This window comes from Protopterus annectens, chromosome 2.part0 (assembly GCF_019279795.1).
Source record: "Protopterus annectens isolate FY-2018-M chromosome 2.part0, PAN1.0, whole genome shotgun sequence".
NCBI classification, from domain to species: domain Eukaryota; kingdom Metazoa; phylum Chordata; order Ceratodontiformes; family Protopteridae; genus Protopterus; species Protopterus annectens.
Genome location: NC_056728.1, coordinates 1,411,245,575 through 1,411,269,279, shown reverse-complemented (window position 1 = coordinate 1,411,269,279; position 23,705 = coordinate 1,411,245,575). Strand labels below are relative to the sequence as shown.

At 40.4% G+C, this 23,705-nt stretch overlaps 1 protein-coding gene across 4 annotated transcripts in view; it reads right to left on the bottom strand.

Moving 5' to 3' along the window:
* LOC122793514 (mitochondria localized glutamic acid rich protein) overlaps positions 1-23,705 on the bottom strand; it is a 530,827-nt gene that overhangs the window by 124,986 nt on the left and 382,136 nt on the right. For 3 of the 4 annotated variants that reach the window (XM_044061637.1, XM_044061640.1, XM_044061638.1), the window contains exon 5: positions 17,952-18,002. The exons of the other annotated variant lie outside the window; for it this stretch is intronic. In XM_044061637.1, coding sequence (XP_043917572.1) covers positions 17,952-18,002 — 51 coding nt within the window. The remainder of the gene's footprint in view (positions 1-17,951; positions 18,003-23,705) is intronic. 4 annotated transcript variants of the gene reach the window in all.

Sequence of the window (23,705 nt, the reverse complement as noted above, 5' to 3'; positions counted from 1 at the left end):
ATGTAAATACACAACATATGAACAGCGGAAGCATCTTAAGATATTTTCCAGGTACAGAGAGCCTGATATGTCACTGCAGGCCTTCTGTGAAAATAGATGGCAGATATTTAACACAGACAAGACCAACTGGGCCTTTTGGGAAATTGTTTAGCATGAGGTGGTGGCAAATGTTAATGCAGTCTGTGGCCAAAATAGGTCAGTCCATGTGGTTTAATGCTGGGTTAAAACTATGATCCTGCATGCCTGCACCAGTGCTCACACCGCTGCATGGAATAGGCTAATCATAGGTGGGGATCAAATGGTACAGACTAGCCTCATCTCCACACTGGACTTCCTGGTACCTCTGTCTAGTGACAGTAAAAAGATGCTGACACTTGACAGAGGCCTGGATGTGGGACCAGAATTGGATGCACAGTCCTGCGTCTATGTTGGGGATGCACCACATTGGTATTTCCTTATGGTAGTAACACAATTTTGTAGCATTTCAGTGCTGTAAGCTCAGGGATACTCAACATTACCTTATCTCCTATACAGGAACATCTGGGATACAGCCACAAAGGCATAAGACACAAGGTACATTCACTTACATTCTGTACATAACTACCCGTAGAGGTGTTGTAGCACTGGAAGTGGATTCCTCTTCTTCAGAATATAAAAAGACTGAGTGGGCTTTCATTTTTAAGTTGGTCTGCCCTGAAATGGTTTATACACAGCCCTCAAATGTGAAGTAGCTTCTGCACCATAACAAAACATACTTATGCAGCCACTGTCATGGTGAACAAGAATAAAGGCCTGTGACCCTGTTGACCTACATTTGGCCAACAATTAAGGCAATGAAAGAGCCTAGTAAGAGGAGATAACAATAGGCCACCAACATCAGCACAATCACTGGGGGAGTGTTGCTTTCCAACTTGACACTGACCTCCTAGCAGCAGCTAGGGTATAACGCAGTATCATGCATCTGAGCATGGTCATGACAAACATGGCTCAATCAATATAGTCAAAATCAGAGGATGCATGGGGGCCCCACTTTGGTGGAATGTATACTTGGGTTACATGGGGGGAGGGGTTGGCCTACATATAAATTTAGGTCCCCTATGGCTGCCTGCATGATCTTAAACCAATTATTACAAGCTAACAGGGCACTGCAGATTAAATCTTCACTGAAAAAGCAGATACCCATGAGATAATGTGGGGTGCAATGATCAGTACCTCAAGGAGGAATTAACAAGATGTACAGACCAAGTACAGGGGTAATGACTGGCAGACCTTGGACAAAATAATCTAGAAATATGTATACAATTATGAAATGTGTTCATAAACACAGAAGCCTATGACACCAAAGGAAATATGTCTAACCCCTGGACTAGCAAACCTCAGGCATATGCATATCAGATGTCCACGAAATATGAATAACAGTCTGTTTGGGACTGGGTGCCCGACTCATTGGTAATCTGTTCCATAAGCATCACCAGCACAACAGCTGGTAACTGCTTGAAAAAAAAGTAGGTAAAAAAGATGGTCTTTTGATCCACAACAATAAAAGGAACAAGACTCACCCTGGGAATCCTCTCCAAGGAAGGATATTTTCTTTTAATACTTTTCAACTTTTGTCAGGAAAAAAGTACATTACCTCCTGAACTGGGTGGGACAAGTCTTAACTTCAGGTTCTGGTGATAGACCGGCTCCACTCTGATGGAAAGGTCCAGCAGTACCTATGGACTGCTCCTGAAGACACGATCAGTGTCAATTTCCATTTTTAAAGATGTTATTTTTTATGGAAATCCCCTGTGCTTCCCTTTTTCCTTAAGCTTTTTTTTTTACTGAGAATGCACAAATGTACACAGTGAAAATGTATTTGTTTGTACTGTTGATTTGGAAAGTCTGACTAGGTCGTAAAACCTCTTTTTATCAGAAGCTCAGGGAGAAAAACTCCAACATGAAAAATTAACCACAATGAAAATAACACAGAAATGAATATGATTAACTGACAATGAAAACAGTATAAACATGAACAACGAACAGCAGCAACAAATGAGGGTTAGAAATATCATTGGCAAATATGATGCAGAGAAAAATACTGGGCTCTAAAATATATGCAATACATTAATTATAAACAGATATTAGATGCAGAAATATCACCCACACATTATGAAAAACAGCCTAATATACTGGCAGTACACAAATTATAAACAGATATTTGGTTAACTGTCAAGAGCATGAAAGTACACACTGACGGAATGAGGTAAGACCGTAAGAAAAACACGTGTGTATGTTGAATCGCAGAAGGGGTCTACTGTAAAGGAAGCAGAACTATGAATTAATAAGAAAAATAATTAATAAGAAACAGTCCCTACAATTAACACTGCAGGCTGGAATGGTCAGAGTCTGGGAATTTAGGAATACATTTTGGAAGTGAGTCAATACCACTTGTTGAAGCTCAAGCCAAACACACACACACAATGACTTCAGTAGGGACTTAAAAATTTAGCAGAAGCCTACTGTTTTCTTGTGAGGAGTAAATCACTTCTAATGGTTAGACACTGGAATAAAGCAGCAAGACTTTAGTGGTAAATGTGGAACATTCGACTTCCCTGCTATCTGGGTTAAGCACTGTCAACCTAATAATGTTCAAGCAATAAAAAAAATATGAGATTCAAAAGATGCCTGCACTTAGTTGTGAGGACAAGATCAAGAAAAACATTTGTCAGAGACTCACACAACCCCTAATGCTTAGTTCACACACGGTGCAACTCAGAAAACAAGCTGTTTATGATCAACTAAAGTGGCCTGTCACTGCAATTCGCCATCCACCTCAGTGCAGAGCCACTGATACTGTTCGACAAATATCAACATCCCAGTTTTTTTCTGAGTATGGGTTACATGTGACACAAAGTTTTCACTTCATCCTTCTGTGCCAGGGAGACAATTAAAATATACTTCTGAATGTTTATACAGCTATAGTTCCAGGTTTAGATAATAAACTCTGCATTTCAAAGGGAAATGACTGCGCTTGCAAGCACATGCATTTGTATCAATTTTTAATATTTTTAACTACACATTTTTATTAACTAAACTGAAGGCATACACAACAGCAGCTTTTTTACAGAAACCAGCCAAACTCCAACTGAGGTTCAGGTAGGTGTTATAATCTGAGCACTGTTCAGATATCTGTGAACACAAAGTTGACAGGACATGGCAATCACACAGTAACATGGCCCTTAAAGAGATGAGCAACAACAAATTGTGTCTCCTAACCTTGGACCCACAAAAGGAAGTGGTATAATAAAAATACAAATCTAGTACAAACTGTAAATATAAAAATAAATATCTTCAAAGTTGATTATGCCATCATGATTAAAGTAAACTGACCGGGCAAAATAAGAGTGGGGGAAAAAAAATCGAAACCACCAACCTTAAAATATACCCCAAATATATAATTTGACCATACAATGTTCAAAATGCTAAATCCAACAACAAAACAAAGTACAAACTAATGCGTACAAAAAAAATCAAGCAATCTCTCTCATTCACTACATTGGGAAAAAAACTAATTAAACATGCAATCTGAAAGGTTGCCGGGCAACCAGCACTGCATCCCATCCACAAAAAATTCAAAATATGCAAATACTTCAATAAAAATGAAAATAAATGCTTAAAATCAGCCAATCAGAGAATAGAGAAAAAGAGCAAAAGCTTTTTAAAATGAAAATGCACCAATATTCAAAAATATAGATAAAACACATTAGTACAAAAAAAAAAATCAACAAATATAAATAAGAACACCAAATATTAAATTAAAAAAACTTACCTCAGGAAAAAAAAAACAGTGTCCTATGCAGCTATACTGAAGGAGACAAAGTGAAATTTAAGTTAGGGTAAAGTGTTGTAACTATACCCCTCTCTTTCATAAAACCAGATAAAGCCTAAAGCAGCTGATATGAATGGAAAGAGGAAGGCAATTAAAATAAAAATGATCAAAAAATAAATAAATGGAATGGATCTAGAATGAAACCCTGACAGACAAGATACCACAAAACTGCATCACCAAACACAAATGCTCAAAATGTCAAACAGTCAAATAGGTGAAAAACGAAAACATGTTTTTGTAGCCCCCAGTGCCTCTCCTCCTCCCATCTGGTGAGGTCAAGTTTCCCCATACACTTCCTGGACTCAGTACTAACTTCATGGTTGCCCACATGAAGAAGGGAAAATCTCCCCAAATGAAGGAGTCACACTTGTCTACGGAAAATAGTCATTGTTCTGTTTGATTATATACACACACACGCATTTAAATATATATGTATATATATATATATGTATATATATATATATATATATATATATATATATATATATATATACACACACACACACACACACACACACACACACACACACACACACCATAGAATTTACTAAACAGTTTACCTGTAACTATTACTACTTGCTATAGGTATGCCCCACAATGCAACAATTCTCATTTACGGTGGATATAAAAAGTGTACACACCTCTTTTAAAATGCCAGGTTTTTGTGATATAAAAAAATGAGACCACAATAAATAATTTCAAAACTTTTCCCACCTTTAATGTGACGTATAACCTGTACAATTCAAATGAAAAACAAATCTGTTAGGGAAAAAATATAAAAAATAAAAAAAAAATGTACAATAAGCTGGTTGCATAAGTGCGCACATCCTTAAACTAACACTTTGTTTAAGCACCTTTTGATTTAATTACAACATTTAGTCTTCTTGGGTAGGAGTCTATCAGCATGGCACATCTTGATTGGCAATATTTGTTTTGTATTAACTGTACAGGTTATAGGTCACATTAAAGGTGGAAAAAGTTCTGAAATTATTTATTGTGGTCTCATTTTTTTATATCACAAACACCTGGCATTTTAACAGGGGTGTGTACACTTTTTACATCTACTGTACACCTAAATGAATAGACTGTATAGGTCAATCAAATTACATTACAGACATCTTTCTCACTGATGTCAGTGAAACACAACTTGACTACTCTAAGCATTTGCTGTAACAATTGCGATTTCGTGATGCACTGATACTAGGGATGGCACTACAGTCATAGTAGAAGAATACAACAGACATATAATGGGGTTGAAAATCACAGCTAGAGTTGGGTGTTGTAAAGTTCCAAACCTGTCATTTGTAAACGGGGAAGTGGACCACCAACACTGAATAATGTCATGTTCTGCAACATGCTGTACTGCAAGCAAGCACTTATTCGAGTTTGCTGCCTGACTTACCATGCAGTGACTGCTCTTTGAAAAGGGCAGGTGTGCATGCTCTGAAATTACAATTGTAAAGGCTAGTCAGGGCACTGTGGTGCAGCTCAAACTGAGTCATACACAGGAATTCTGATTTTCTATAATTGGCTGTGATCAGTAAGAAGGGTAACACTACTAATGCTACTGCCACACTCTTTGCTTCAGGTGAGGGCTTTTTCAGATAGTCGGACATTTCCCTATGACCAGCTTAAGCCATTTCAGAGCTGAGGGGGACCAAGAGCCTAGTCTAGCACTCAGCAGGTGCAAGGATGTGAACAAATGCTGAGCATGGCACATACTCCCCTTAACGCAGGCACACCTAAATGCAAAAATTTGGAGGATCGCCAATTTTGACACGATTTGGTTCTCCAGTTTGATTCGTTGTGCATGCTATGCAGAGTATGGACCTTCCTCTCTACCTGTCTGTGTGGATTTTTGCTAGGTATTCATATTTCATTCCACATCTCAAAGAGATACCCTAAGTGAACAAGTGGTGAATGTGATGTCCCCTTTACACATTGGGTCAGTAATCAAAGAGCCTGAATCCTCACCACTGACACGGGAGAGAGGCATTCACTTGGAATACAAATGGCTACACACAGTATTTTCAGATGCAGACTTCTCTGCATCAAGCACAATTTCTCTTAAGAGCATACAGGGAACATACTCAGTCCAGGGTCTGGGTTTCTCTGTCTCCCTCCAAGACCCCAATAAGGCTCCCCACTGGCACAGCTATAGGGTTAGGTCCTCAGCCGGGGTTCCAAGCCATGTCCTCCAACACACACACTATGAAAACAGTGCCTTGTGTCCCAGCTCCAAGCCGCTGGTACACACACACTGAGATTTTATTCACACACACACACACACACACACACACACACACACACACACACGGGAAAGGCTGGCACAGATTCACCTGCTGTGCTCCCTTCTGCCCAGGCTATAAGGTAGTTATCATTGCTACCAGAACCCCTGCCAGCTACTTTAAGGCTCTTACAAGGGTGCCCAATTATACTTATGTGAAATTAAAATTAATACAAATGGTAATGTTGACCAAACAGCCAGGCTTTCAGGAGTGAACAGAGTTATCACCAAATAAATATTGTGCAAATACTCTCAATCCTTAAATATTTTCTAAAAAGGACCAGCCACAATGAAAAGTTTAAATATATTTAATAATAAAAGAACATGAAAATACTAAATATCTATTTATAGTAAACACCAGAGTTTCAGTCACAGAGAATATTAAAAATAACACAGATGGCAAGTTTCATACAGTTACAGAAAAAAGTACAGTTTTGTACCTACCATAAATGCAGATGTTCGAGTGTTCACCCTGCTGCAGTCATCACACTTGGGTTATCCTGCCGTTAGGCGGTCCCGCAGTCGGCCCAAATTCCAAAGTCTTGGTCCGGCGTCGGTTGCTGTCGCTTCTTCCCTGACGTCAGTGCGCCAGGGGTATACAAGTGGCATCCAACACCATTTTCTTCAGTTTTTCTTGCCCCAAATGTCAGGTGCCCCCAACAGGTAGGCAAAAAAAAAAAAAAATATATATATATATATATATATATATATATATATATCTCCACACATGTAGCTATATAAAAAATAAAACAATACCCTTAGGCACAAGCAAATACACTACAGAGGTAGCATAGGATAGAGTGGCAGAGATAAATTCAGCTAGTTCAGAGGGGATGGAGGGAGGGTAACCTGGACTGCAGCAGGGTGAACACTCGAACCTCTACATTTATGGGAGGTACAAAACTGTACTATGTTCATCGTGTTACCCTGCTGCAGTCATCACAGTTGGGTTGAATCCCAAAGCTAAGGATGGGAGGTGGAATCAAACAGGGTTAGAAGGGGCTAGTAGGCCCTGCAAAACTGGAGTGGCGAAGCCAGCTCTAGTCTTAGAGTATAGTGGTAAGTGATAGTGTTTGGTGAAGGTGTGTACTGAACTCCAAGTTGCAGCTTCCAAAATATCCTTGGTTGTCACCCCCCTAAGGAAGGCTGTAGATGTAGCTGCTGCCCTGGTGGAGTGGGGCCTTATGCTAGCAGGAACTGGTTTTCCAGGATGGGTGTAGCAAAAACGTATGCAATGTCCTATCCATTTTGAAATTGTCTGTTTTGAGATAGCCTTTCCTTGTGATGCTGTAGCATAGGATACAAAGAGCTGGTCAGATTTTCTGAAAGCCTAAGTTTTATCCAAGTAGTAACGTAGTTGCCTGTGAATGTCCAAGGAGTGCAGGAGTCTTTCTCCTTTGTTCTGTGGATTTGGAAAAAAGGTGGGTAAAATGGATGGTTTGATTTAGAGCCACACTGGATACCACCTTTGGCATAAAGGAGGGGTTAGTTCGTAGAGAGACTCTGTCTTGATGAAAAATGATGAAAGGCTCCACTGCCATTAGTGCCTGTAGCTCTGAGACTCTTCTGGCTGAAGTAATTAGCTAGCAGCATGGCAGTTTTCCATGATATAAACTTTAAATCAGCTGAGAAAGCTGGCTCAAAAGGTGGTAGCGTAAGCTTTTCCAGAACAAAGTTGAGGTCCCAAGTTGGCGTGGGTGCTCTCCTGGGAGGCCTTATGTTTTTGGCCCCTCTGAGGTACTGCCTTAGAAGTGGATGTGAAAATAAGGGAGGGTCCATGTTGTAGTGAGCTGAAATAGCTGAGGCATGGATTTTAATAGATGAAAAGGAAAGTCCTTTGTGTAACATCTCAGTTAAATATTGTAGAATCTGAGGTATGTCCGGCTCAAGTGGATTTTGGCCTTTAGCTTGGTTCCAGGCGCAAAATCTTTTCCAGTTGTCTGAGTAGGCCTTCCTGGTGTTGGGCCTCCTGGCCTCCAGAATGACATCCATAACAGCCTGTGATAGAGGAGCTGGCTGGTTGTTTATGTGATTTGCCATGCAGCCAGACTTTAAGGTCTTGAGCTGGCTGTGTAGAATCTGGCTGTCTTGCTGTGTGAGCAGATGAGGAATTTGTGGTAAAATCCATGGTGGGCCATGGGCCATGTTCCTTAGTAGTGGGTACCAGTGCTGGCGTGGCCAGTCTTGGGCAATGAGTATCATTTGTGGTCTCTCCATTCTGACTTTCAGTAGCACCTTTGTTAGAAGGGGCAGTGGAGGAAAGGCATATACTGTAAATATTTTCCAAATGAATGAGTGCGTCCACTTTCCAAGCTCGATGGTGGAATGTCCTTGTCAAAATTTTGGTAGCTGATATTTTTGGGGGTTGGCAAACAGGTCTATGTCTGGGCGGCCCCATTTTTGAGTTATCATTGCAAATACTTGTGGATCCAGTTTCCACTCGTGGGGATCCATGATGTTTCTGCTTAGGTCGTCTGCCAATGTGTTCTTTCTTCCTAGCAGGAATTGTGCTTGTAATTGAACTTGGTAAGTCAGTGCTGTGTTCCACAAGGTCATTGCTTGCCTGCATAGAGGTTAGGAGTGTGTACCCCCTTGCTTGTTTATGTAACACATTACTGTGGTATTGTCTGTCCTTATTATAAGTTGTCCTGGATATAAGAGGTCCTTGAAAGCTGTCAGAGCATTCTGTACAGCTAGCATTTCTTTTTGATTGATGTACAAATATCTTTGATCTGTAGTCCATCTGCCTTGAACGCACTGTCCTGCCATGTGTGCTCCCCAGGCATAGTCCGATGCATCTGTTGTCATAGTTTGCCTGGCTGGGGGTAAAATGAAAGGCTGACCGTTGTTGAGGTGACATGCCTGTGACCACCATAGAAACTCCTGTTGAAGGCAGGGAATGAGAGGTATCATTGTTTCCAAGCTGTGGCTGTGTTGAGTCCATACGCTTTTTAGGTACCATTGTAATTTCCTCATATGCAGTTTTGCAAATGGTATTAATAATATGCAAGATGCCATGAATCCCAAGGCCTGCAGAATTTTTCTTGCAAGGAGTTGGGTCTTTGTTGCCATTATTTTGAAGTATTGAGTTAGTTGTGGTTGCTTGTCTGGCGTGAGATAAGCCATCTGGGCCGTTGTATTCAAGCTGGCACCCAGGAATGTCATGTTTTGTGAGGGCACTAGTTTTGATTTATTTTCGTTTACTGTGTACTCTAGGCAACTTAGAAAGTGTTTGACAAACGCCAGATGTTGTAAGAGAATGTCCTTGCTTTCTGCTTGTATGAGACAGTCTTCCAGGTATGGGTATATATCAATTCCTCTGTCTGCAGTATGCAATTACTGGTGCCAGGCATTTTGTGAAGACCCTGGGTGCAGTAGATAAGCCAAAGGGCAGTGCAGAGAATTGGTAATGGGTTAAACCTGCAATGAAATGGAGGTAACTTCTGCAATTTTGTCTGATAGGGACATGCAGGTATGCCTCCTTGAGGTCCAACGTTACTAGCCAAGCCTTCTTGCCCAACTTGGGAAGAAGCTGCTGTAGTGTTAGCATCTTGAATTTGGGTACTTGCAAGTAGGTGTTTAGAATTGAAAGGTCCAGAATGGATCTCCATGTGTTGTCCTTTCTGGGGACTAGAAAGAGCCTTGAGTAAAATCCTTGGCCTTGCTCCTGTGTAGGCACCAGGTAAATGGCTCTCATGTCCATGAGAACTGCAATTTGTTTTTGTGCCTCTGCCCATTGATTTTGTGGCAGGTTTAGAAAATGGCGTTGGCTGGTTCTTTTATACCCCTGTCGCACTGATGTCAGGGAAGAAGCGACGACAACCGACGCCGGACCTAGACTTTGGAATTCGGCCGACCAAGGACCCGCCTGACGGCAGGAGAACCCATCTGTTATGACTGCAGCTGTATGCACGATGAACATCAGCTGCTCTACAGGAAGCTTCCAAGGAATCAAATCCACATTGTAAAGTATGTTTGCCCACCTGTTCAGCTGCGTGTAACAGATCCTGCATTTCCTTGAATTCAGGCTGTTGAGAGTGTGTGCTCATCTTTTGTTTTAATTGAGACATTAGGAATTGCTGATATTTCAGCATGTGAAATTGACAATTTATTGCTCTCATAGCTAATAGTAGCTGAAGTGTAAACCTTCTTCCCCCACCTATCTAGTGCTCTAGAGTCCATGTCAGAGAGCACAGGATTTTTAGTCATAGAAGCCTTAGCCCCTTTGGGACCCTGGGAGATTGTTTCTGGGTCAGCAACAGGGCTTTTGTAAAGGAATTTGTGTGAGCCAGACACTCTATAATATCTGTCTGGTTTGGCTTGAGCAGGAGGCAGAGAATCTGGATTTAGACTAGATTCTAAGTAAACATCATCCACAATGTCTAAAACTGGAGGGATAGCAAGTGGTCTGTGTTGGGGAAGTAAAAGAACCTCTCGGAGCCTTTTCTTTGAGTCGAAGTAGTCCTGACCTTCCCAGTGGAAATGTTCTCTCATGGTATGTAAGGTTTCCCCAAAGGAATAGTCTTCAGGGGGAGATGCTGTGGGAATGGAGTCTTCAGCATCAGAATCTTCATAAGGGGGAAAAGAGTAATCCTGTTCTTCAGAGGAGTCTGAGGAAATAGAAACTTGATCAGAGGAAGCATAATCCTCCTCTTGTCTTGGCCTTTTGTCTGGGGGGGTTGGGAGCCCCTGATCAGAGTAATTAAATCTTCAGCCATCTTAAGCATCTGTTTCTTAGGCATGGGGCCTTGAACTGGAGACTGATGTACAGTCTTTTTAGGTTTTAAGGGAGTCTTAAGCTTAGCATAAGATTTTATGGTGAGAGTAGTCGGTCTAAAGACACCTTCTGTAACCGAAGGTGTTTCCACAGCACCGGCTTCTCCTTCTGAAATGTTGTCGGTAGGGCCTAAAGAAAATGGCTGCGTCGGCCTAGTACTCTCTGATAGAGAATCTGAAGCGGTCTGGGGTTCCAATTCTGCGGTCGTCAGGGGCTGCGTAGGTGCCTCACTGAAAACCGGAGAACCGGCGACAGGCCCAGACGAGGCCTCGGAGTCTGGCTTGGATCTAGGCTGCCTGTCCTTATCTTTGCGTTTTTTATGCACGCCGGTAGTCGGTTGCTCTGACGGCATAGTATAATTAAATTTCCTACCGTAGTGTCAAACGAAATCAAAGTGTCGCTTTATGGTTCGCTTATTGAACCTAGCACAAAACTAACAACCAGTGATGTCGTGGTCTGGGCCTAGGCAAGGTATACAATAAGAATGAAAGTCCTTATGAGGTATTTGCTTCCCACAAGAAATGCAATTGTTAACTTTTTCTGACATCGGACTGAGGCAAGAAAAGGTTCCCCAACGGGGTACTTAGCTTTGAAGACTTCGGACTGAAATTCGATTTGAAAATCTCAGGTGTCGGCCGACCGGCACTTGCGAACTGCTTCTGCTTCGGGCACCGCGCGGCAAGAAAGACTGATGAAAATGGCGTGGGATGCCACTTATATACCCCTGGCGCACTGACGTCAGGGAAGAAGCGACAGCAACCGACGCCAGACCAAGACTTTGGAATTCGGACTGACTGCCGGACCGCCTGACGGCAGGATAACCCAAGTGTGATAACTGCAGCAGGGTAACACGATGAACATCAGTATTTAGCTAGTCTCACTATCTATTCCTGACTGACTAAAATAATTACTGTTCCTATTTACTGGGCAAGGCATGATGGGCAAATGGTCTTTCTTGTGGGATCCAGGACAGAATACAGAATGCTGCTGAGACTTCAGTCTCCTTTAATATTAAAACATTTCTGTACAGAATGACATCACATACATCTAGTCATCTGACTTGTTTCCCACACTATCCCCCATCACTAGAAGCTACCAGGGTTTAGTACCTGTGTGCTACAATACACATATTTAGATCTTTGCTCAGATGTGGTATAGCTGCTGGAAGTCATAAAACCATTTCTCTCTTCCTACAGGAGCTACCAACTACTCGCTAGCCCAGACACAGTCTCTCTGGCTCCATTCAAAACTGTGGAATAACATCTTTATCGCTTAACCAATAAAGTAATTTAATTTCAGATACATTTTTCAAAGTCAGGTGGATTAAGATTAACCTCTTCGCTTCCAGTATACACTGTTACAATGTATGCATTTAAACAGTTGCAATAATGCATTTACATTTCTTTTCCTTCCAGCAGGGCACACTGTTGATGCATTTTAACACAAGCAAACCTCACAAATACATTTTCAGCACAAGCATCTGTACAAATCAGTTTGATATACAAATGACATACAATTATTTACAAAATTACAGCTAGTTGTGCTGGCATATATTACAAATCTGCAGCCCTATTTCTCCTGGCATGGCTGGCAGTACCTCCTATCATTACAGCGAATGAGACGTGACACTTCAGTTCGTTACATGTACTGGTTCCTTCATATAAACATCCACACAACACTCAAGGCTTGCATACAGTACATAAATGCTGTGAATTTAATGCCCAAAGTGAAAGCATCAGCAGACTGGCTGTACATAAACAGCTGTATTACAACATACTGTTAATACTATCTAGTCATAACCAGTCCTATTGCCAAGTTTTAAACTATTTTTTTTTGAGCATGTTCACTACAAACGTTAGCCCTCTGTATAATGCTGAAGCTACTGGACTCAGACATACATGCCTTGGCAACATTCCATGTTAAAGGTCTGGTGGGGGGAATCTGTGGCAAAGAAATGGGAGGGGCCATAGAAAGGCCAGTGATGCCAGCGCTGTTTATACTCAGAATCTGTGCTAGGAATGATGAGTCAGGCATCTCTGTCAGTGTGCAAGAAGGAATTTGCATGGTGGGGGCAAGAGGATCTGACCAGGCTGTTACCCTCCTCTTAGTGCATCACACCCTAATGCTGACTTTGCAGCTAACGCATCACCCCAACTCCTCTCATTCATCAAGCTCCCCACCACAACCTCACCTCTCAACACCAAACTATTTCTCTGTACCTAACATTATAACAGTCCATCCACACCTCCCATATCACAGCTCTACCAGCAAGCTGTAACTCTACCTTCCAACCTCTCACACATTCCAGAACAGGAAAAAGATATACTCCTACAAGAAAATGCTCCTGAAGAGCTCAAACTGTTACGGTCTATAATCAGCCTATCTTTTCACCCTTTGTGAACTTATGTTTGCTCCCTAGTCTCTCCTCCAGTAAATTATACTCACCCCCCATTCTCACATTCTTTTGTGAGACATGTTATATGCCTCACAATGGTCCTTAACATGATGACATTTACAAAGCATATTGTCCCGTGGCACATAAACATGCTCTGGACTGATACTGGAACAAACATTGTTCTACAATCATGTGTACACAATGCTACTGTGGGTGACATGCATAACTATGGACGTGTACACTGACATGCTGTAGTAACTGAACATGGCTGTTCCTGCTGACACTGTAGGCATAATGTGCCACAGCATGAATGCAGCAATATCACTTCCTGAAATGCTATCCTACTAACATTGGCAACATACAAAATGTGTCTGTGGTATACCTCTAACCATAACAACACTGTAAAGTTAAAGCAACTAGCATAATCTTGCCACATATTTGCCTACATCAATGCACATGCTCCTCTGTGTATGCATACCGCATGCTCAAGTATTGTGCAAGTATTGTGCATACCAATGCATTCACATGTCCCTGTCCGGACCACAGCATGGTCAGAATACAAAGATGTGTGAAGCACCATGAACTACTGTTCGGGATGGATTGTTCGAAGTGCTTGTATTTGTTTCTGTATAATGATGTCTGCAGATGCAATCTCCCTTAAATAAGGTGTACAGCTGATGACTATAATTCAAGAATGATAGCTGATGAAGCATCAGTACAACAGTGACATTGCCAGCACAGTAAACTTTACTATATGTAGTCTGTAGGCCTTCAACACAGTCTTCCGTCCTTGTACCACCACCACTTGTTTAGTTCCTGAAAGCATGTTTCAGGAGAGTGAGGGAGATACAGACAGCACGGAGAAATAGTGTGTTTTGTGCGTGTATATATACACACATACACAAGTATGTGCGCACACACACATGTATGGATGTGTGTATATGTGGATATAAGGATGTTCTGACAGCCTCAATGATGGCATATGTAATATCAGTACCCCCAGATAATGTGCATCTGTTGATGTTTCTCTCTGTTAGACTTGGCCATTAAGTAGTAGGAGGGAATTTAACAGTCTGTTACTAATAGTGCTGTGGGCTGCTGTCCTTCATCACTGCCTATAGTGAACACTGTCACAGCTCTATGGTGGACAAGGATAAGAACATGGGTTAGCGGACATTTTCTACTTAAGCACGGCAGGATAATCTAATAAATGCCTGACCCACTGAAGAATCATCCCTGACCACTAAATCTTATACCCAATGCCTAAGCTGTTCTTACACACAGGAGCCATGGCAATAAGTAAAAGTCTTCATTCTGGGACAGCAGGATATTTACATCCATATTGTACTGTTGTATGGTTACTGTGTGCTAAGCTTTCTACTGCAGCTTAGGGATAACTGAGGGCATGGGTTGTTTAAAAGAATTACACAATGGTAACATGCCTCCCAACAAGACCCAGACATTCACTGTGGGGGTGGGGTCTGTCACCAACACATTTATTCTATTTGAAAACATTAAAGGTTCATTTTAAGCACATTACACATAAGATAATACAGTGGTAAAATCCATCAGTAATAAGTAAAATGCAACTACCCCTCCATTAAAATGATGTACTGCCTGTTCCTCACACACTGCCAATATAATTCTTTGTTTGTAGATTTCTGTTTCAGGCTCCAAATATAATCTTTACAACATGGCTACTTTCAAAGAAATTCCTATGAAGAGATGATGTGGTAGACAACTTAACTGCACATTCCATGTGGTTTCTCATGGTAACATGGTTGTCTCTGCCATTTTTTACAGTAACCTACACGCTGGTGTTCCCAGTTATCACTACATAACTGCCTTGCAGACTTAGCTGCCTTTACAGGACCATTTACTATACACAACTGCACATGATACATCTACTACAATTGGGATTCCTTGTGATACAATTGGGACTCTTGTGAAGTGAGCATTCTACATCACCTTTTGGAATATATCCATGTGAATGTGAAGAGCAACATAGTAAATGTTTCTATTTGGCCTTCTCACTGCCTACTGCGGTCCGTTTTACAGAACATCCCCTGAAATGTGCACTGTAACGGTGTCTAGATTCCTTTACTACTTAATAATGTAGGCCTTGCCATGTATCTAATACAAATGCCAGTGTCAGCTACCTAGACATATACTCAGTGCTCCTGGGACACACTGTATAGTGACTATATTTTAACAAAGTCTACTGCTGTACAAGCACATGGTTCCTTGCCTGTACTGTATTAGACACCTACTTAAGCACATACCAAGATGGTGAAAGTGTTAGATCCAACATCTAGAACTGCAGACAAACAAGAGAAGCTGCCAACAAATGGAAACAATGACCATCAAGTTTCTATGGTTGGTGCAACTAGCCTCTGTGCAGATGCTCTTCCGTCTCCATTGTCCATTTATATCACCATCTATCCTATGCACTTCTAAACTCTTTTGTAGCTAATGCTCATTCCACAGTCCTACTACCCCTCCTCCATTTACAATCACTTTGTTATATCAGTGCTAAAGTTTGCACCCTCTACACTGCCACCAAATCTTCCTCTGGTTTACCTCCTGAATGACTCAACTGCCCCTATGAATAAAGTCCTACATGTTTATACCATATTCTAATGCTATTTCCTTTCCACCAGTTTATACAAACCCAGGGCCTTCATGGAAATCTCTTGTTATCTCTTCCAGTTCCTACACCATTATGGCTGCTCTTCTCTCTACACTTTCTGGCAGAACAATCTCCCCAGTCTGTAGTAGACCTCAGAAGTGGATGCAGTAAACAGATACAGCTGCATACAACTAGTATTCCATACCATCTTCATCACTGACTGCCTGTGGTACTAAGACCACAGAAATATTTTTTTTATGGAATGCACTGTTCTGTTGCCTGCTGCCTAAACAATAAATTTTATTTGCTAATGTTTGCTATGCTGTTGACTACAGCTGTTGCAACCCAGCCCTCTGTATTTTACATCATGACTATGGAACAACATTAAACACCGATGGGAACATACAAAATTATCCAGAACCAGCGTGTTGAGGTGATGCAATCCACTTCGGATATGACAGACTATGAAGCATTACTGGTTACACTCCACATTTACCTTGTTTCAGTTTTCTCACAGTTTCTACTGGATTCATCAAAATCTCACTTTACAAAAAGACTTCACATACTCTTGTAAGAAGTTTTTATGAACTGCCTCTCTTCAGAGCCCTCATTTTTATGACTTATCAGCATATTGTTTGTAACACAAAATATCTATGTCACACATTTCCAAGCTGACTGTGGCAAAGCTACAGCACGCTGCCCACCAAACACATCCCTGCATATCTAAGATAGTTACATGATATGGGACTGGAATGTATTTGTTTCAGCTAATGTGTTTCCTCTGTAGATTTCTCATCTTAATGCAGGCATTCTCTTCGTGAGACTAAACAGCTAAGTCCTGTCACATTAAGCTGCAGCTGTGGTTGGTTGCTTCTGTACCGTGTACTGCAGCTGTGGCTAGATATTGGGTACTCTCATCACAGATTTTTTGTGCATACCTCAGTGCTTCTCTGGCACCTATGCCAGTATGGAATACTGACCATGGCTGTAATTCCTCAGCTTTCACATTGTTTCAGTGTGTATACAAACAGGTTTCTGTGTACCTTGCTAACCATGCTTTGGACTTTCCTGTGAGAGTCTCTAGCATGACAAGTGCACATCTGACATACCCCAAGCATAGGTTGTAGAGGGGGAAGCACTGCCTATATGGCTGGCATCTCATTCACCTAGTAATCAGACACATGGTCACTACTGTCATACATTGGCTGGATGGTTGCTATATGACATCATCTTGGATGCACAGTAAGGTCTGTTGCATCTGTACTGCTAATGCATAGCTCTACTGCTAGGCATGTACTGTCTGCAGACTGTGAATTTTTTCAATATTGAGTTGTGTTTTTTTTTTAAGATGCTTGTCTTGTTATTAAGGTGTCAGTTCAGAACAGTACTGTGTAGTTGTTTGCAAGGTAACAAAAACATTGCATTTCAGCTAGCTATTTGTATTGATCATTTTATCAGCATAAATTTATTTCTGCAATGTAACAGTTTACATTATTTTAACATTTATGTTATAAAATGGCATTAATACTTATTTCTTAATTCTTTATGGAGTTCCTAGCATTTTCTGGACATTTTGAACAAAGCAAATTATGATTTATTTTTTTGTTTGTACTTTAACTTTTCTCCCATTGCAGTGTCTCACAGAGGACATTAACATACAACTTTATGTGCCCTGTTTCTCAGAACAGCACTGGGTCGTCTGAAATTTACTTCTGTTGGGTTTTACCTTTACACATGATTTACTCCTTGCAATTTTATTGTGACACACTGATTGTAAGGCGAGTTTTAGGTATGCAAAGTTTTAACTATCTACACTGCCCACGTTTATGTGGTTCATTCACTGTTTATACAACAACCAACACTCCGTACATAACTCCACTGTGCATCAGACCTGCATTAAGAACCTGACCCATAAACTATTCTTATTTGCAAAGAAAAAATAAGAAGATGAATAACTTCCCAGATCTCCGTTCATTTCCATTCTGTACTTACCTTCCTGCACTATGGCAGTGGACACCTGCCCCAGCTCATGAGGTGCAATTGCTAAGGAGAAAAACAAAGACAGAATTATCTGCTTTGAATAATTATATAGCAAGAAAAATTATAAACAAAGTAGCTACTCAATACCCCTATTACTATGAAAGTACTCTGACAGCAGTAAGTATGTGAGATATTTTAGTTAAACTTGTTAAAAAATAAATATTTCAAATAAAAAGGAACAAAACTTATGTTTCTCAGCTAAGGGTTTGGAAGTTGATATAATGGTTAAGGTTTTAACCTCACAGACACAAGGTGCAGGGTTTGATTCTCACCTTTGAAAAGGAAAAAATAGCTAGGCTTAAAATGACCCACAAGGGCAGATATCCTAGTACTTACTATGAACAGATGCTTGTGTTCCAGTTGCTTAGATTTCCAAAACAAGCCACATTTCAAAAAATCAACACTTAACGTCTGCAGTTCTGTTATAAACTGTTGCCATGTTAAATTTTAGTATTGCACTAATATAAATTGAAGTGGTCAGGACTGACATCTACCTCTGTTGCAGCAGTCATCCAGCAAAATCTGATACTCATTCCAAAGTGCCTCGCCCTAACAGTTACCTACAACTGTGTTAATCGTTAATAACCTAGTAGGTAGTTGTTGAACAACCTCAAGTTGTCACATTTGCTGTCGTTTTCCTCCCGTTTCTGTAATCATTATCCTATTTTTTCTGCTTGTAAAGTTTACATAACTTGAAAGCTCTACATGTTTTAACATCTATAATCCCAGGTAAATTACTATTTGATTTTCTAATTTTGATTGTATAGCTTATTCACTATGCACAGCCTAAAAAGTGAAAAGGGGCTGTAATGGTTCAGCCCACCTACAAATCAACAAACATCTGTGCATGTATGCATGAGAACTGCCCAGATACTGACTGCAAATGGACAATTTGCACTATGGAACTAACACCCACATGTGGCATGACTAGCATCCTGCCCCAGGCTTTTACCATGGTTCACACACAAACAGCCCTCTAGGAACCTGAACAAATTACTCTTAGTCCATCAAACAAACAAAATGCCTTTATTACAGCATAGCCTTCCTTCTTTAAAGGAACAGTTACAACTGGAATTATTTTCATTTGAAGGTAGAGATGCACACAATTCCTTGCTTACACCCCAGGCTATCAATGGCTTTTTCTTCTAGCCCCATGTAGTACATCAGTCTCTCACTCTAACAAAGTTGGTTTTAAGAAGCCAAGAGTTTTAACATGGGTATTCCTTGCTTTATATATCTTTCACTGTTAAAACACATGATGTCTTTCTTCTAGAAAGTGAACATCTCGACCAAATTAAACTATACACCTTTTCCCTTGTTTCAGCTTTCTCAAAGTTCCTAGTAGAGTCAGCAAAATCTCACTTTTCAAAAGACTTCACACATCCTTGTAAGAAGTTCTTCTTAGGAGAACTGCCTCTCTTCAGAGACCTCTTTTTTTAAAGAGCAAACTGGCTGGGGAGGCTTGGAGACAGCCTGGTTGGAAGGAGGTAAATTAGCCATTTTCAATGCTGTAGTAACACTCAGATGAAGATGGCGTGATATTGGAAACTGCTAACAGAAATTATCACAAGTCACAACAGAAGCACAAACACCGAGCAGTGTACACTGTAGTTGGTTCAAACATGAGTGAAAGACTTGTGTTTGGTGTTGGTACTGCATCTGTCTCAGTCAGGTACCAAGGGCATGTTGGACTCGCAGCTTAGGCAATAACCCCTATGGTAACGTTTATGATATTCTACTGCCTTAAATCACAACAGAACTGAATAGGTGGGAAAATCAACAAATTCATTTTTAACAGCCCATGCTAGGCATGCAGAGTTAGTATTTTGGAAATCTGCTTCTACACAGGGAAGCTTATTTCAATTAACACTTTTAACCTAGGCTAGAGAAAACTTTCTTAACAGCTCAGCCTTACAATACCAAACCGCTAAAAAGTTTGTGTGTGTGTGTGTGTGTCTGTGTGTGTGTGTGTGTGTGGGGGGTGACAGGACTTACAACTCCTAAAGAGAAACACAGTCAAGCATCAGTCTCACTGGCACTAAACATGTTTGTGGACTGAATTAAAGTCTGAATAAAAGTAATATACCTCAATGGCATCTATTTTTCTTCCATGGGACTAAGATGAAAGAACACGATGTAAATTAGGGTAATAAGACTGCTGTATGTATTCCATGCGTTTCATTAATCCTTCATATTTTTATCGCATCTCAAGAGCAAAAATCAAAAGCCATCAACATATGACCTCACCCGGAATGACTTTGCATAAATGCATTAACAGTGCAACCACAATGTTAAAACAGTTACTGGTGAGCCACAATCAACCTGTCAGAAGGTGTTTTTAAATGGCAAATCACCAAAGTATGACTTCACACACATGGCTGATAAAGCTAATGTTTCAAAACAATGCATCAGTGGGCTTCTTACTGGTTCCTTCTAAATGTGTAGAACTTTCTAAATGTTACTTTATTTGCAGATGCAAAATTACAGCACAGAATAAATGCATATGCAAGGCTACAGATCTCTCTGACATCATCAGCTAAACTGTCTGATAACACAACCAGCATCCACAATAAGTACAAAACCTCAAAGTACCTTTTTGTATCAGCTGTCATCGTTACGTCATCCTGTCCAACCATTCCATAACGATAACAAGGCTCCAAAGCCAACAAGTAAGCTACATCTAGTTGCCAGTTACTGCCAAATACCATGTGCCTTACAATATCTCCACAACACACCCAGTTAGAGAATACTATGTGCAGGGGAGAGGTACTTTTCAGAGACCTCTCAGGGTCTCAGTACTGTGACACAGCAGGATATAGCACAGATACTGTCCAATGTCTGTGACAATGGGCAGTGAGATGTCATTCTCTGGGTGGCCAGATAAGCTACTCTTTCTTGAACATGGTTGGCTACATGCTCACAAACGGTGAGTGCCTTTCTAAGCCCTCAAATTCACTATCAGTCCCATATGAGAAAACAAAATTATCTAAGACAACTCCTTTCCTAATGGGTTGTAACGGGACACACCCATACCACTTTTCTACCAATATTTTATGGTTGCTTCGTGATCTCCAATTTGTGAGAAATGGAATAAGAACAGAAGTAAATAACATGATTGCTGCAGCAGGTCATGTTCCTTCCTCCATTCCCTTGGTATTTCATATGCAACCATGTTAAAAGTTTTTATGCGTTTGTTTATATCCAGTTACATAGCTATCCATATTTTGCAATGTGTTTCCTTTATTTTTACACAAACAAGTGTGACAGAATGTGCTGACAGAATTTTGACTTAATAATAATGATAATAGTTCTACTTGTTTAGTAGGTAAGCTGACTGGACACACAGTCCCTTTTAAGGGATAACCAGTGAGCAATGTCTGACACAGCAGGTGAACCAGGGTTGGGGGAATCAAACCCTGTACCACAAGAACTGCAGCTTGCAACTTTATAACCTCTCCAATAACTGTCAGATTTTTTTACCTATATGAGATTTTGCTTACTTTGGTTTAAACTTTCAAGTCCCCTCCAGCCTATCTGCAAAGCATCTACTATTATACTGTCTGCAACTTCCTGTGCAACAAAAAAGAATAGAGACATCATGTTAATGGCTACAGCAGACAGCAATCAGATGCCTGCAAGGACATCCAGTTGCCTGTAAACAGATATCTGGCTGCAGATAACCCATGTAAATACTGAATTATTGTAACAATCCAATTTTTCCACCATCTGTGGTTATGGCACTCTTACAAGCTGTACTTTCATGAAGTCTCAGTTGCTTAAGAAAAAACAAAGCTAAGGAAACAAAAAAAAAAAAAAAAAAACATTTAGTGACTGAAACCTGGCATTTGCTGCAAACAGAAATATCACTCTAAAATAACAGGAGTGCTACAGAACAATACACAAAATTCAAGACAATGTGTATTTATGCAAATTACCTAAGATTGGCAAGAACACAAATGTGTGTTAAGAAGACGTGTAAGGATCCATTAAGTGCATTTAAGTACACACACACACACACACACACACACACACAAACACACCACACCACACCACACCCCCCCACCCACACACAATTCCTCAGGGATAAAACACTACTTACTGGGAAACTATACAAATTTGGGGGAAGAAGATGCTCTCAAAGCGTTCAATAGTTTAAGTTAAGAAAACATAATTATCAAACTATGAAACTGAAAAGTATTTGTATAACAATGCTTAAATGCATTTTTGTGAATGTATCTATGTGTGTGCATGTGTGTGTGTATATATTTACCTACTTCTAAAATCTGCGTTGTATATATATATATATATATATATATATATATATATATATATATATATATATATATAGGTACACAAAATGTAAAACAGAAATCAGGCCATTATGTTGCAGAGTTACAGGAATATAAATGAGGCACTGATCATATTTATAACTAAATAATTTTACTTTCTTTCATAAGGTCAGTACCATTGGATTCAGTGCTGTAGTACCCTCGCCATGCTCTCTGCTTACATTAGAATTGTTCTGTCTGGCATTATGGCAGGACATAACCACAGCCATGTGTATAAGCTTAGTTGTAGTACCAAGGGGGTTGGGGGGGCTTAAAGGAGTTTGGTGTGAAATGTATGAGACATCATTACGTGCTCCACACCCAATCAGAGACAGTTCTTCTCACTTCCAAGTTATACTTTCCTGAATATCAATAAATCCTATCTATGGCCTCTGTAATGACATTACTTACCTTGAGAGTTATTTGTGTAAGGTGTTGCACATCTCATGTATTCAAATGAGACACTGAGGCCAGGTATGCATTCAAGTCATTTATGATACATAAACACATCAGGAGTTGTAACTGGGACATGTACTTCGAACTTCACAAGCTGACTGACTTGTTACTTCAAACACACTTGCATGTGTATCTCCATTCATGCCTCCACACACACTGGCTGACTATACAAGAAGGCACTGATCCTACACATGCTCGGTAACTTGTATGCATGTGCTATCTAGCTACAGTGGCTGACTAGGTTCAAGATACACACTGATCTACAGCCTCCCTTTTTAATTTGTTCGACATGCAATAGGAGAACAAGTCATTTTACAAGCTAGATATCACCAACATTTCAACAACAAATTTGAATTAAAATCCAAGTTGCTGTGTATTTCAGATTGGGTCTGGAAATTCTATTTGATCTGGTCACATAAAAACTGTGACTGGGATTAGTAACAGGGACAGTATTCTTAGAATTCTTTCACAATTGGAACTTCGGGGATTGCATCCAGATTATCTGAAGAAAGTACAATGTCCTCTGGAATTCAAACAGGTGTAGAGTCACTCTGAGAAACAGTCATTGGCACAGGCAATCTGCTGCATCACTGGTTCGGAGACAGGTAATACAAGTTTTCGATTCCTTCTGAAATCCATTCCTTCAGATTGTATGATTTAAGATCTCGGTTCTTCACGAACATTCTTGACGATTCCCACTCGGTCATATCCTTCAGATGTTTGCATTCTCACAACTTCTCCTTGTCTTAATGGTCTAAGAGGTTTACTGGACTTAGCGTGGTACAACCTTTGTGGTCAACGTTTTCTCGAAAGTTGAGTTTTGACCATTCTGTTGTTTTTTGTATTTGGTACTAACATTTGTTTAGTGATCGGAAGAGTTGTTCTAGTCTGGACATTAATCTCTGAGCACGTGAACCAAGCA